This window comes from Manduca sexta, unplaced genomic scaffold (assembly GCF_014839805.1).
Source record: "Manduca sexta isolate Smith_Timp_Sample1 unplaced genomic scaffold, JHU_Msex_v1.0 HiC_scaffold_3411, whole genome shotgun sequence".
In the NCBI taxonomy this organism is placed as follows: domain Eukaryota; kingdom Metazoa; phylum Arthropoda; class Insecta; order Lepidoptera; family Sphingidae; genus Manduca; species Manduca sexta.
The window spans coordinates 1,560-13,928 of record NW_023594477.1 but is presented as its reverse complement, the minus strand read 5'-3'; the positions used below and the strand labels follow the sequence as shown (position 1 = coordinate 13,928).

The 12,369-nt window shown below is 62.8% G+C and overlaps 2 protein-coding genes across 2 annotated transcripts; both read right to left on the bottom strand.

The window, feature by feature from the left end:
* Positions 1–788: 788 nt before the first annotated feature.
* Positions 789–1,620, bottom strand: LOC119192944 (vegetative cell wall protein gp1-like). Its single transcript, XM_037446674.1, has 2 exons — positions 1,456–1,620; positions 789–1,394 (listed from the first exon to the last, which is right to left on the bottom strand). The coding sequence occupies exons 1-2, from the start codon at positions 1,618–1,620 to the stop codon at positions 789–791; spliced, it is 771 nt and encodes a 256-aa protein (XP_037302571.1).
* Positions 1,621–10,312: 8,692 nt separating this feature from the next.
* LOC119192943 (transcriptional regulatory protein AlgP-like) lies at positions 10,313–11,469 on the bottom strand. The gene is made up of 3 exons (XM_037446673.1): positions 11,253–11,469; positions 11,030–11,173; positions 10,313–10,869 (listed from the first exon to the last, which is right to left on the bottom strand). The coding sequence occupies exons 1-3, from the start codon at positions 11,467–11,469 to the stop codon at positions 10,313–10,315; spliced, it is 918 nt and encodes a 305-aa protein (XP_037302570.1).
* Positions 11,470–12,369: the final 900 nt, after the last annotated feature.

Genomic DNA, 12,369 nt, shown 5'->3' with positions numbered 1-12,369 from the left:
TACGGTTCGGCGACCACGGCCACATGCACTGACCACTGCGCCAGGCTTTGGGACAACAGGTCCTGGGCGCGGGCGCAGTGGTTGATGTTCGCCTGGGAGGAAACTTAGGTCCATTATTGATGGGCGATCTCTCCACGTCCATCTCGGCCTCTACCACTGGTTGCGGTGGCCTGTCGCCTGCGGCTGGGACAGAACCCTCAGTCAGGCGCATTCCTTCTTTGGGGCGGCGCCGGTTGCGTCGGAGGGGCAGAACAAGCCTTCCCCCGAGCCGGTGCCTGGCGGGCTCTTGCCGGCCGCAGCGCAGACCGCGCAGTTCGCCGGGGTCTTGCATTCGCGGGTTTTGTGAGCCCGCCCGACCGCAGCGATAGCACAACTCGCTGCGGTCCACTGCGCAGTCGCAGCGCTCCCTTAACGTGCCCGCTCTCCAGGCACCGGAAGCACAGGGGCCGCGACTCGAGGACAGTCACTCGAGCCGCGGTCCAGCCGATCAAGATTCGGCCCGCCCCCTTCACCTTTTGGGCCGCCTTTATGGGCAAACGAACCCAGGCGGTCCCAACGCCGGAACGATCTGGGCGGATTTGCCCTACCTTAATGGCGTCCGTTGGACACTCACCGGCCTTGAGAGGGCCGTTGCGACCGACTCCGGAGTGGCCGTGTAGTCCAACTCCGTCAGCCGCAGCTCTGCCGTTTCGTGGGTCGGGAGATCTTAACATCCTCCGACCCATCGAAGCACTCCCTCAGCCTCGCGGCGAGGGAGTCGGCCCTCTCTCGAGTTGGCCCCGGGCACCTCATACATGGGGCGCCCGTGGCCGCGAACTCTCGGCCCTCAGCCTGGTGATATCTAGGCCGGTGAGGTCCAGCTTCGACTGGGCGTCCGTAAGGACCTGCTTGTAAGACAAGCCCTTTGCTACCGCCGCAGGGGTCAGCGATATAACAACCGCTGCGGAGCGTGGCGGTCGTAGTTTGGGCTCAGCCCGGCGCGCCGGCTGTCGTGGCTGAGTGTTCACCGCTACAGCAGGCTTCCTCTTCTTCCTATTTCGGCTGACCACTTCTACCCACGGCGTCTCCATCGATGCGGGGGCCGGCGGTAGAGGGCGGGGCTCCGGTGCAGGTTGCGCTTGTGGGGGCGGCTTTTTCCCCTTGACCTTTGGAGGGGGTTTGTGGTTGGGCGCTGTCTTCTTCCCTGGCGCTGTCGCCTCCTTCTTGCCATTATCCCGGCTCTTCTTTGTCCTTGACTCCGCTTCAGTCGCCTTGGCCGCAGAAGGACCTGCGACTGCTTGTGGCGGGGCGCTGGAGGGTCCTGCTACTGGGGTGGGGATTGGGGAAGCGGGGACTGTTTTCTTCCCCCTTCCCTTTTCCTTTCTCCCTCTTGGTCTTGGGCTGGGGAGGGCCTCCTACAATTCCTCCGGATACGGGTAGTTGTGTATCCCCAGTTGACGCCCTTGTTTCGTGGGCCAGGGCGGGCCTCTGGGCTGGTCCCATCAGAGCCGACTCTAGTCTGGCCTGGACCCTTGCCTCAACCATAGCCCACATGTCTTCCGCGGAAGTTTTGCTCGCGGACGCTTCGAGTTCCTCGAGCCGGCGGCGGAGGGCTGCATTCTCCTCTTGAATCAGCTTCATGCTCGACTCGAGGCGGGCGCTGTGTTCACGCGACTTTTCACTTCATCCTCCAAACGGGCAACAACCTCAGATTCTGGCTGTGTGATGTACCGGGTGATTTTGCTAGTCACCCAGTTCAGCGCTTTTTGGGACGTCCCCTTGAGGTTGCCCGATTTGCGAACAATGGCGCGCACTATATGCCCGCACTTCTCCAGGTCCTCTTTTGTGACGGGCTGGTCTTCGTCCGTATCTACCCGCGGAGGCAACGGCGACTTGACGAATCTAAGTCGGTTTTCTAGATCCTCTTCGGCCTTTAGGCGTGCTTCCTCGCGCTTGAGCCTGTCACGCTCGCGCTGCGCCTGTCTGAGGCCGACATATTTTCCGACGGAGGGAGGACGTCCTCTCCTCGGCCGTCGGTGGCTTGCGTTTTAGGCGCCGGCTCGTCGGTGTCGCTCGTAAAGTTGAGCGAGCAACTGTCGATGGAGCGGGAGTGTCTTCTCCAGAGCCTCCTACTCCGGACGGAAGAGACACTTCCACTCGAGTCGCTATCGACTTCTGTGGCCAAAGATGATCGGGCCACTCCCTCCATGGGCTTCTCGCCCGAAATCTCCTGCACAACGTCTCCGTCGTTGGGTTTGCACCCGCCGACCTCCGCCTCCCCGGCCGGAACCGGAGTAGGCAATCTCGTCAATAGAATTTTTGGGGTTTTAAAAATTGAATTATCCATGCTGAGTCCCACGAGTATGGGGGAAGGTTGGTCCGCCCAGGCAGTGCCCCTGTACCTGGGTAAGCCTAGCGTAACCCGCACAGAGTGTCGGCCGGTACTCTGGCGGGGGTCGCACTCGAGACCGAACTACCCATCGGCCATGCATCCTCGCGGTGCGCCGCCGCTTGGGATTCGGGGTGATTTTTATAGAGGTTTTCTTCCTCGCGGTCCGGGCGGTTAAGCCAAGACCCTCGGTCCAGCGGGAGCGCGAGACATATCCACAGACCTCCACACCGGATTACGATCTGCGACGGCGACAATGGGAGAGGGAGTCCCCCCCCACTGCCTGCTCGGGGCGGGATGAGCGCACACCGAGCCCGTCGACACCTCCGGACAGAACCGGGGCCGCCCAAGATGGGCCAATCTCATCGAACTGTAACACGACGGCCGCCGCAAGAGGCGACGACCGCCAACCACCTCGGTTGTCAGGATATTAGCCAGCGCGCAGATCAGCCTGATCGGTCTGATCGACGCGCCGTTGCCCAGGGTGCACCACGAGGAGGTTTCCTGACCTAGCACCCCACCCCAACCTTTTTTTTTTTTTTGTTGTCGCGGAGAAAGTGCCTTATGACTACCGCCCAGCCTTCATGGGGGGCGACTGAGCGGTTATGTTGGGGTCACCGTGCCTTACGACCCGGCGTTGCGCCGCCCGGATTTGATGTCAGCCTTCGGGCGACCGCCGGGCCGAGTCCCTAACCTATGTACAACGCACGGCATACCAACTAAAACTCCGCGGTGGCCCTCTTCGGCGCATTAGGGACGGCTGCAGGCTTCCTCTGACGTTTGTCTAAGACTACAACTGCAGCCGCCCCTGCGCGGTGCCGCCTAGTGCGGCCCGTCTCCTATTGTGGGGGGGGCTCAGAAGCCCCGCGCACCGAAGGACGCCCTCGGCGTCTACGGCAGCATGAGGCCTACTGCACACCGCCGTCCATCCCGGGGTCAACCGAAAATTGTGCAAGAGCGCACAAAAATGCACTAGGGCGGACAGCCCCTGCTGCCCGCCGACGACCCCCATCGTGGCCCCTATTAGTCGCCTTTACGACAGGCAGGGGATACCGTGGTGGAATTCTCCAAACGCCCCCAATCCACAGGGCGGGAGACGCCGGTCAGTCGTCCACCCGGCGCCTCCTACGTTCTCCTCTGGCGGCGAGAGGGATCCTCCCTCTCCCGATCCCTCTCGGCACCCTCCTTCTGCGAGATGACCACCTCGCAGAAGTGGGCCACTGCACGCCATGACCTCTCGCTGCCGACCATGGAAGCGACCACGGCCGGCAGCGAGAGATCTCCTCCGACGACTGATCTGAGAGCGCTGCGCTCTTCGTCCCAGGCTGGACACAACGCCAAAGTGTGTTGAGCCGTATCCAGCGGGCAGTTGTCACAATGGTGACACACGGCCGACACCTCCGTACTAACGATCCGGCACAGATACTCACCGAAGCAGCCATGCCCGGTGAGTACCTGTGTCAACCGAAAGGTTGCCGCACCGTGGCGCCTGTCCAGCCACTCGGCAAAGACAGGCCGCACTGCCACGACGGTCCGGAGCCCCGCTGACGGGGCCTCCAGCCTGAGACGCCACTCCTCCACGGCGGCTTCGCCGTAGGGGAGGCCCTCATGGCCTCAACCTCCTTCGGGGCCGGACGCTGCCCGCGACTGAACGCCTCCTCCCGCCAGTGGAATACCTCTGACAGGGCTCTGGCGTCCAGATCCCAGGGCAGGAATCCGGCCAAAAGACAAGCCGCCTCGAACGAGACCGTGCGGTACGCCCTGATCGCCCGCTGCGCTACTACTCGCTGCGGGCCCCGCAGGAGAGCGACAGAACGCTCCCCCAGGGCGTCAGCCCAAACAGGGCTGCCGTACAGTGCCATGGACCGCACGACCCCGTGGTACAACCTTCGGCAAGGGATACCAGGACCTTCCAAGTTGGGCAGCAGGCTTGAAAGAGCGCCCGCTGCCCGGGACAATTTTGTCCGCAACACCGTGAAATGGGTGCGAAACTCCCATCGGCTATCTAAAACCAAACCCAAGTACTTCATACTCTTGCCGATGGGAATCCGCACCCCCCACAACGATGTGGGCACCGGCCGGTGGCCCTCTCCGAGGCCCATGAAAACAGATGGCCTCGGTTTTCTCGAGGGCCACCTTCAGCCCCAAGCGCCGAATGCGATCGACTACATGGCCGGTGCCCACCGCCGCCAGGATTGCGGCATCCTGGAAGGTCCCTGATGTCGCCGTGACCAGCGTGTCGTCAGCGTAGCAGGTCACGTCGACACCCCGGTGGTTGGTACCACGGAGCACCCAGTCGTACCCGATGTTCCACAGGAGAGGGCCCAAAACCGAGCCCTGTGGAACACCGCACGACATCGCTCTTCGGTGTTACTCCGTCGACGCCCGGATACACCACGTCCCTGTCAGACAGATACGCGTGCACCAGACGCCGAAGATAGGGCGGCACCACGTGATACCGCAGTGCTTTCGTGGATGCAGGGCCAGGGCAGCGAGTTAAATGCGTTGGAGATATCCAACGATATCGCTATAACTACGCTGCCTCTGGCCACTGCTTCCTCCGCCTGTGACTTCACCCGCAGAATCGCGTGGACGGTAGAACGTCCCTCCTGAAACCGTATTGGTTGTCGGCCAGATCTGGACCGACCCTCTCGAGATGCTCGACGAGGCGAGCATGGACGATGCGCTCGAAGAGTTTGGCGACCTCGTCGAGCAACACGATGGGCCGGTAGGCCGACGGCGACTCTGCGGGCCGTCCTCCTTCTTCAGCAGGACGAGCTTCCCGGTTTTCCAACGCGCCGGGAAGACGCCCTGCTCCAAACAGGCGGAGAATAATCTGCGGAGCCTCGGACCCAGGTGCTCGAGGGCTAGCACCCACGCTCTACCGGGAATGCCGTCGAGCCCTGGGGCCGTGTTTTTGCTCCGCAGTCGAAGCACCGCCGCCCGCAATTCCGCGGGCGACACCTCCGGGATATCCCTTGCCGAACTCATTACCGACGATGACGCCACTTCCGGTGACGCCATCGGTGGAGGAGTGGTCTCCACGGTGGCCGGGAACAAGGCCGCGACTACACTGGCCAGAAGGTCTGGCCGGAGACTCTCCGACAGTGGGGCGCCGCTGGGCGAAGCTTGTTCATCACCAAGCGATAAGGGCGCCCCCACGGGTCCCCGTCGAGAGTCCCCAGGAACTCCTTTCGAGCCGCGACCTTGGCCCTATGAACGGCCACCCGCAGCGCTCTCTTCGCCTCTTTATAGAGGCCATAGAGCCGCCGCTCCTGGTCCTCGTGGTCCTGCCTTCTTCGCCTGCGGCGACGATGCCTGGCGTACCGGCGGCGCGCAGCAACGCAAAACGCACGCAACTGCGCTAACTCCGCCGACCACCAGTACACCTGCCGCCGCGGCGGACGACGGAGGGCCCGGGGCATGGCGGCGTCGCATACGTCCGACATTGCCACCCCGAACCACTCCGCCTCCTGCTCGACCCGCACACCCCACCCCAACCTAACCTTTTTTTTTTTTTTTTTTGGTTTCGCGGAGAAAGTGCCTTATTACTACCGCCCAGCCTTCGCGGGGGGCGACTGAGCGGTTATGTTGGGGTCACCGTGCCTTACGCCCCGACGTTGCGCCGCCCGGAATTGATGTAGACCTTCGGGCGACCGCCGGGCCGAGTCCCTAACCCATGCACAACGCACGGCATACCAACTAAAACTCCGCGGTGGCCCTCTTCGGCGCATTAGGGACGGCTGCGGGCTTCCTCTGACGTTGAAATGTCTAGTCTGCGACCGCAACCGCCCCTGCGCGGTGCCGCCTTGCGGCCCGTCTCCCCTACTTGGGGGCTCAAAAGCCCCCGCGCACCGAAGGACGCCCTCGGCGTCTACGGCAGCGTGAGGCCAACAACACGCTGCCGTCCATCCCGGGGGTCAACCGAATAGTGTGCGATGAACGCACTACACGCACTGAAAAGTGCATGCGCACTAGGACGGGCAGCCCCCTGCTGCCCGCCGACGACCCCTTCGTGGCCCCTATTAGTCGCCTTTACGACAGGCAGGGGATACCGTGGTGGAATTCTCCAAACGCCCCCATTCCACAGGGCGGGAGACGCCGGTCAGTCGTCCACCCGGCGCCTCCTACGTCTCCTCTGACGGCGGGAGGGATCCTCCTCTCTCGATCCCTCTCGGCACTCTCCTTCTGCGAGAGGACCACCTCGCAGAAGTGGGCCACCGCACGCCAGGCCTCCGGGCTGCCGACCATGGAAGCGACCACGGCCGGCAGCGAGAGGTCTCCTCCGACGACTGACACGAGAGCGCTGCGCTCATCGTCCCAGGCTGGGCAAGACTCCAACGTATGTTGGGCCGTATCCCGCGGGCAGTTGTCACAATGGTGACACACGGCGCTCACCTCCGTGCCTACTATCTGACACAGGTACTCCCCGAAGCACCCATGCCCGGTGAGCACCTGCGTCAGGCGAAATGTCGCCGCGCCGTGGCGCCTGTCCAGCCACTGTGCAAAGACAGGACGCACTGCCGCTACGGCCCGAAGCCCCGCTGACGGGGCCTCCAGCCTGGAACGCCACTCCTCCACGGCGGCTCGCCGTAAGGAGGCCCTTTGGCCTCCACTCCTTCAGGGCCGGACGCTGCCCGTTCCTGAACGCCTCCTCCCTCCAATGAAAAGTATCGGAGAGGGCTTTGGCGTCCAGATCCCAGGGCAGGAATCCGGCCAAAAGACAAGCCGCCTCGTACGAGACCGTGCGGTACGCCCGTATGGCCCGCTGCGCTACGACCCGCTGTGGGCCCCGCAGGAGGGCGACAGAACGCCTTCAGGGCGTCAGCCCAGACTGGGCTGCCGTACAACGCCATGGACCGCACGACCCCGTGGTACAACCTTCGGCAAGGGATACCAGGACGGCTTCCAGGTTGGGCAGCAGGCTAGAAAGAGCGCCCGCTGCCCTGGACAACTTTGTCCGCAACTTTTCAAAATGGGCGCGGAATTCCCACCGGCTGTCCAAAATCAGACCTAAATACTTCATAGTTTTGCCGATGGGAATCCGCACCCCTCAACCTCGATGTGGGCACCGGCCGGTGGCCTCGCCGAGGCCCGTGAAAACAAATGGCCTCGGTCTTCTCGAGGGCCACCTTCAAACCTAAACGCCTGATTCGGCTCACTACGTGGCCGGTACCCACCGCCGCCAGGATCGCGGCGTCCTGAAGGTCTTAGACGTCGCCGTGACCAACGTGTCATCCGCGTAACACGTCACGTCGACGCCCCAGAGATTGGCACCACGGAGCACCCAGTCGTACCCGATGTTCCACAAGAGAGGGCCTAGAACCGACCTCTCGTGGACACCGCACGACATCGCTCTTCGGTGCCAGCCCGTCGGCGCCCGGATACACCACGCACCTGTCGGAGAGGTCCGCGCGCACCAGACGCCAGAGATAGGGCGGCACCACGGGGTACCGCAGTGCTTCATTGCTGCATGGCCAGGGAGCGAATTAAAAGCGTTAGAAATGTCTAACGAGACGGCGATAATCACCATTCCCCTGGCCACTGCTTCCTCCGCCTGCGACTTGACCCGCAGAATCGCGTGGACAGTTGAGCGTCCACTCCTAAAACCAAACTGTTTGTCGGCCAATCTGGACCGACCCTCTCGAGATGCTCGACGAGGCGCGCGTGTATAATACGCTCAAAAGTTTGGCGACCTCGTCGAGCAGCACGATGGGCCGGTAGGCCGACGGCGACTCTGCGGGTCTCCCTCTTTCTTAAGCAGGACGAGCTTCCCGGTCTTCCACCGCGCCGGGAAGACGCCCTGCACCATACAGGCGGAGAATAGGCTACGGAGCCGCGGCCCCAGGTACTCGAGGGCTAACACCCAGGCTTTACCGGGGATGCCGTCGAGACCCGGGGCGGTGTTTTTGCCCCGCAGCCGAACACTGCCGCCCGCATTTCCGCGGGCGAAACCTCTGGGATATCCCTTGCCGACAACGACGATGACGCCACTTCCGGTGGCGCCATCGGTGGAGGAGTGGTATCCTCGGTGGCCGGGAACAAGGCCGCGACAACGTTGGCCAGAAGTTCTGGCCGGAGACTCTGCGACAGCGGGGCGCCGCCGGACGAAGCTTGTTCATGACGAGCTTGTATGGGCGCCCCCACGGGTCCGCGTCGAGAGTCTCCACAAACTCCTTACGTGCCGCGACCTTGGCCCTGTGCACGGCCACCCGCAGCGCTCTTCGCCTCTTTATAGAGGTTGTAGAGCTGCCGCTCCCGGTCTTCATGGTCTCGTGCGCGAATATGGCGGTGGCGATGCTTGGCGTATCGGCGGCGCGCAGCCACGCAAGACGCGCGCAACTGCGCTAACTCCGCCGACCACCAGTACACCTCCCGCCGCGGAGGACGACGGAGCGCCGGGGCATGGCGGCGTCGCAAACGTCCGACATTGCCACCCCGAACCACTCCGCCTCCTGCTCGACCCTCACCGGACCCTCCGGCTCGGGGAGCCACGAGACTGCCAGAGCGGCCAGCTCTAGGGCCTCCTTGTCGAGGCGCCTTAATGCCCACCGCGGGCCGTCCTGACCAGGGGCACTCGGTCCACCACTGGGCTGGTTACGTTGACTCGTGGGCGCGGCGACATCGAACCTTATATATCGATGATCCGATAGTGTCTCCGCGTCCACGAGGACCCTCCAGCCACGGACACGACGTGCGACGACGGGGCACCCAAACGACAAATCAACAATTGACCCGCCGTTGTGCCGCACGCACGTGTCCACCGACCCCTGTTCAGAACGGCCAGGCCGACGGAGATCGCCCATTCTCCAGGACCTCACCGCGAGCGTCGGTCGCCGGCGAACCCCAGACCGCGGATTTCGCGTTGAAGTCACCGGCGACGATCGTCGGGTGAGGTTGGCCCTGCTCAACCAGGGCCCCCAGCCGAACGAGGAAAGATTCGAACTCGGCCAGGGTCTGTTGGGGAGAAATAAACTCCAACTATCCACAATTCCCCCAACAGAGCCGCGACGCATCCCTGGCCCTTCTCGACTTTTGCGAAGGGCGGGGAGCCAGCGGCACCCTGGTGATGATGGCCACCGACCCGTCGATGTCCCCTACCCAGTTATCTCGGGCGGGACAAAATACGGTTCGGCGACCACGGCCACTTGCACCGACCACTGCGCCAGGCTTTGGGACAACAGGTCCTGGGCGCGGGCGCAGTGGTTGATGTTCGCCTGGAGGAAACTTATATCCATTATTGATGGGCGATCTCCTCCACGTCCATCTCGGCCACTGCCTGTTGTGAGCTTGCCGCCTGCGGCTGGGACAGAACCTCAGCCGCAGGCGCATTCCTTCTTTGGGGGCGGCGCTGGTTGCGGACGGGAGGGCAGCGCATGCCTTCCCCTAAGCGGTGCCCGGCGGGCTCTGCCAGCGGCCGCGCAGACTGCGCAGTTCGGCGGGGCCTTACATTCTCGGATCTTGTGGCCCGCCTGGCCGCAGCGGTAGTAGAGGTCACTGCGGTCCACTGCGCAGTCGCAGCGCTCCCGGACGTGCCCGGACTCCAGGCACCGGAAACACCGCATTGGCCGCGACTCTAGGACGGTCACCTTAGCCGCGGTCCAGCCTATTAAGATGCGGCCCGCCCCTTGACCTTTGGGCCGCCTTTATGGGCATTTTCACCCAGGCGGTCCCTACACCTGACCGATCGGGGCGAATCTGCCCTACTTTAATTAGCTCCGAGGAGCACTCACCGGCCTTGAGAGGGCCGCTGCGACTGACTCCGGAGTGGCCGTGTAGTCCAGCTCCGTCAGCCGCAGTTCTACAGTCTTTGTGGGTCGGGATACTTTCACATCCTCCGACCCGAGGCACTCCCTCAGCCTTGCGGCAAGGGAGTCGGCCCTCTCTTCGGAGTTGGCCCCGGGCACCTGTACATTGGGGCGCCCGTGGCCGCAAACTTTGGCCTCAACCTGCTGATATCAAGGCCGGTGAGGTCAACTCGCCTGGGCGTCCGTCAGTACTTTGTTTGTACGACAGCTCCTTGGCCACCGCCGACGGCGTTAGGGAAATGATAACCGCCGCGGAGCGTGGCGGCCGCAATTTGGGCTCCGCCCTGCGCGTCGGCTGCGGCGGCTGTGCATTGGCCGCTTGCGCTGTAGCGGGCTTCCTTTCTTTGACTTCTTGGCCACCACTACCCACGGCGTATCCATTGACGCAGGCCGGCGGCAGCGGACGGGGCTCCGGCGCTGGTTGCACTGCCTGTCCTTTCTTTCCTCCCTTCTTGTTTTGGGGCCTGGCGCCTTCCTCTTTCAGGTGCACCGTTCTTCTCGCGGTTTTTCTGGCTGTTGGTGCCGTCGTGGGCGTCACAGCCGCCGTCGCCGAGGAGGGACCCGCTATGACTTGCGGCGGGGCGCTGGAGGGCCCAGCAACAGGAACGGGGATAGTGGGAGCCGGGGCGGGAGCAGGTGCAGGCTTGGCCGACTTTTTCCCAATACCTTTGCCCTTTGGCTGCTTACTTTGCGCTCCCCAACGATACCATCCGCTACCGGGAGTTGCGTATCCCCGGTAGTCCTTCGTTCGTGTGTTAATGGGGGTGCTGTGCCGGGCCCATCTGGATAGACTCCATCCTGGCCTGCACCCTTGCCTCAATCATTGCCAGCACTTCTTCCGTAGAAGGCTTACTGGCAGACGCCTCTAGTTCTTCTAGGCGCCTCCGTAGGGAGCTGTTTTCCTCCTGCAACTTTTTCACGGATTCCGCAAGTTGGGCTCCGCGCTCTTCCACCTCGCGTGCTCTCCTTTCAAGCGTGCCATCAACTCGGATTCCGGCTGCTCGACGTATTGTTTTATTGTGTCCGTCACATGATTGAGTGCTTTCTGCGAGGTCCCTTTAGGTTCCCCGACTTACGGACTATGTGACGGACCATATGACCGCAGTGTAGCAGGTCTTCCTTCGAGATGACTCGGGGTTCCTCGATGTCCATGCGTTTCGAGGTCACCGGCCGTTTTTCTTGTCGAAGTTGATCCTCGAGTTCTTTCTCCATTCTTTGACGGGATTGCTCCCGCCTTCGAGCGTCGAGGGGCATAATGCCCGGTAGATGGCGGACGCCCTCGTCCTCTGCCATCAGTCGTGACCGCTTTCGGAGCCGGTTCGTCAGTCTCGCTCGTCAAGCATATTTCGCCTCCTTGGAGCGAGAGTGCCGTCTCCAGAATTTCTTGCTACGGACCGACGACATACTCTCACTTGATTCGGAGTCGATTCCGAAGCTGTCAAAGGCCTTGTGAACTCGGCCGCTACCTCCATGGGCCTTTCAGCCGCACTCTCCTGCACCTCGTCTACGTCATTGGCTTGCACCTGCCGACCTCCGCCTCCAGCCGGAACTGGAGTAGGCAATCTCGTCAATGTGATTTTGGGTTGTTTAAGATTTAAAAATTCCATTACTGTTCCCACGAGTATGGGGAAAGGGTGGTCCGCCCAGGCAGTGCCCCTGTACCTGGGTAAGCCTAGCGTAACCCGCACAGAGTGTCGGCCGGTACTCTGGCGGGGTCGCACTCGAGACCGAACTACCCATCGGCCATGCATCCCCGCGCGCCGCCGCTTGGGATTCGGGGTGATTTTTATAGAGGTTTTCTTCCTCGCGGTCCGGGCGGTTAAGCCAAGACCCTCGGTCCAGCAGGAGCGCGAGACATATCCACAGACCTCCATACCGGATTACGATCTACGACGGCGACAATGGGAGGGAGAGTCCCCCACTGCCTGCTCGGGGCGGGGTGAGCGCACACCGAGCCCGTCGACACCCCGGGCAGAACCGGGAGCCGCCCAAGATGGGCCAATCTCGACACTACGACACGACGGCCGCCACAAGAGGCGACGACCGCCAACCACCTCGTTGTCAGGATATTCGCCGGCGCGCAGATCAGCCTGATCGGTCTGATCGACGCGCCGTTGCCCAGGGTGCACCACGTGGAGGTTTCCTGACCTAGCACCACCCCAACCTTTTGGTTTCGCGGAGAAAGTACCTTAT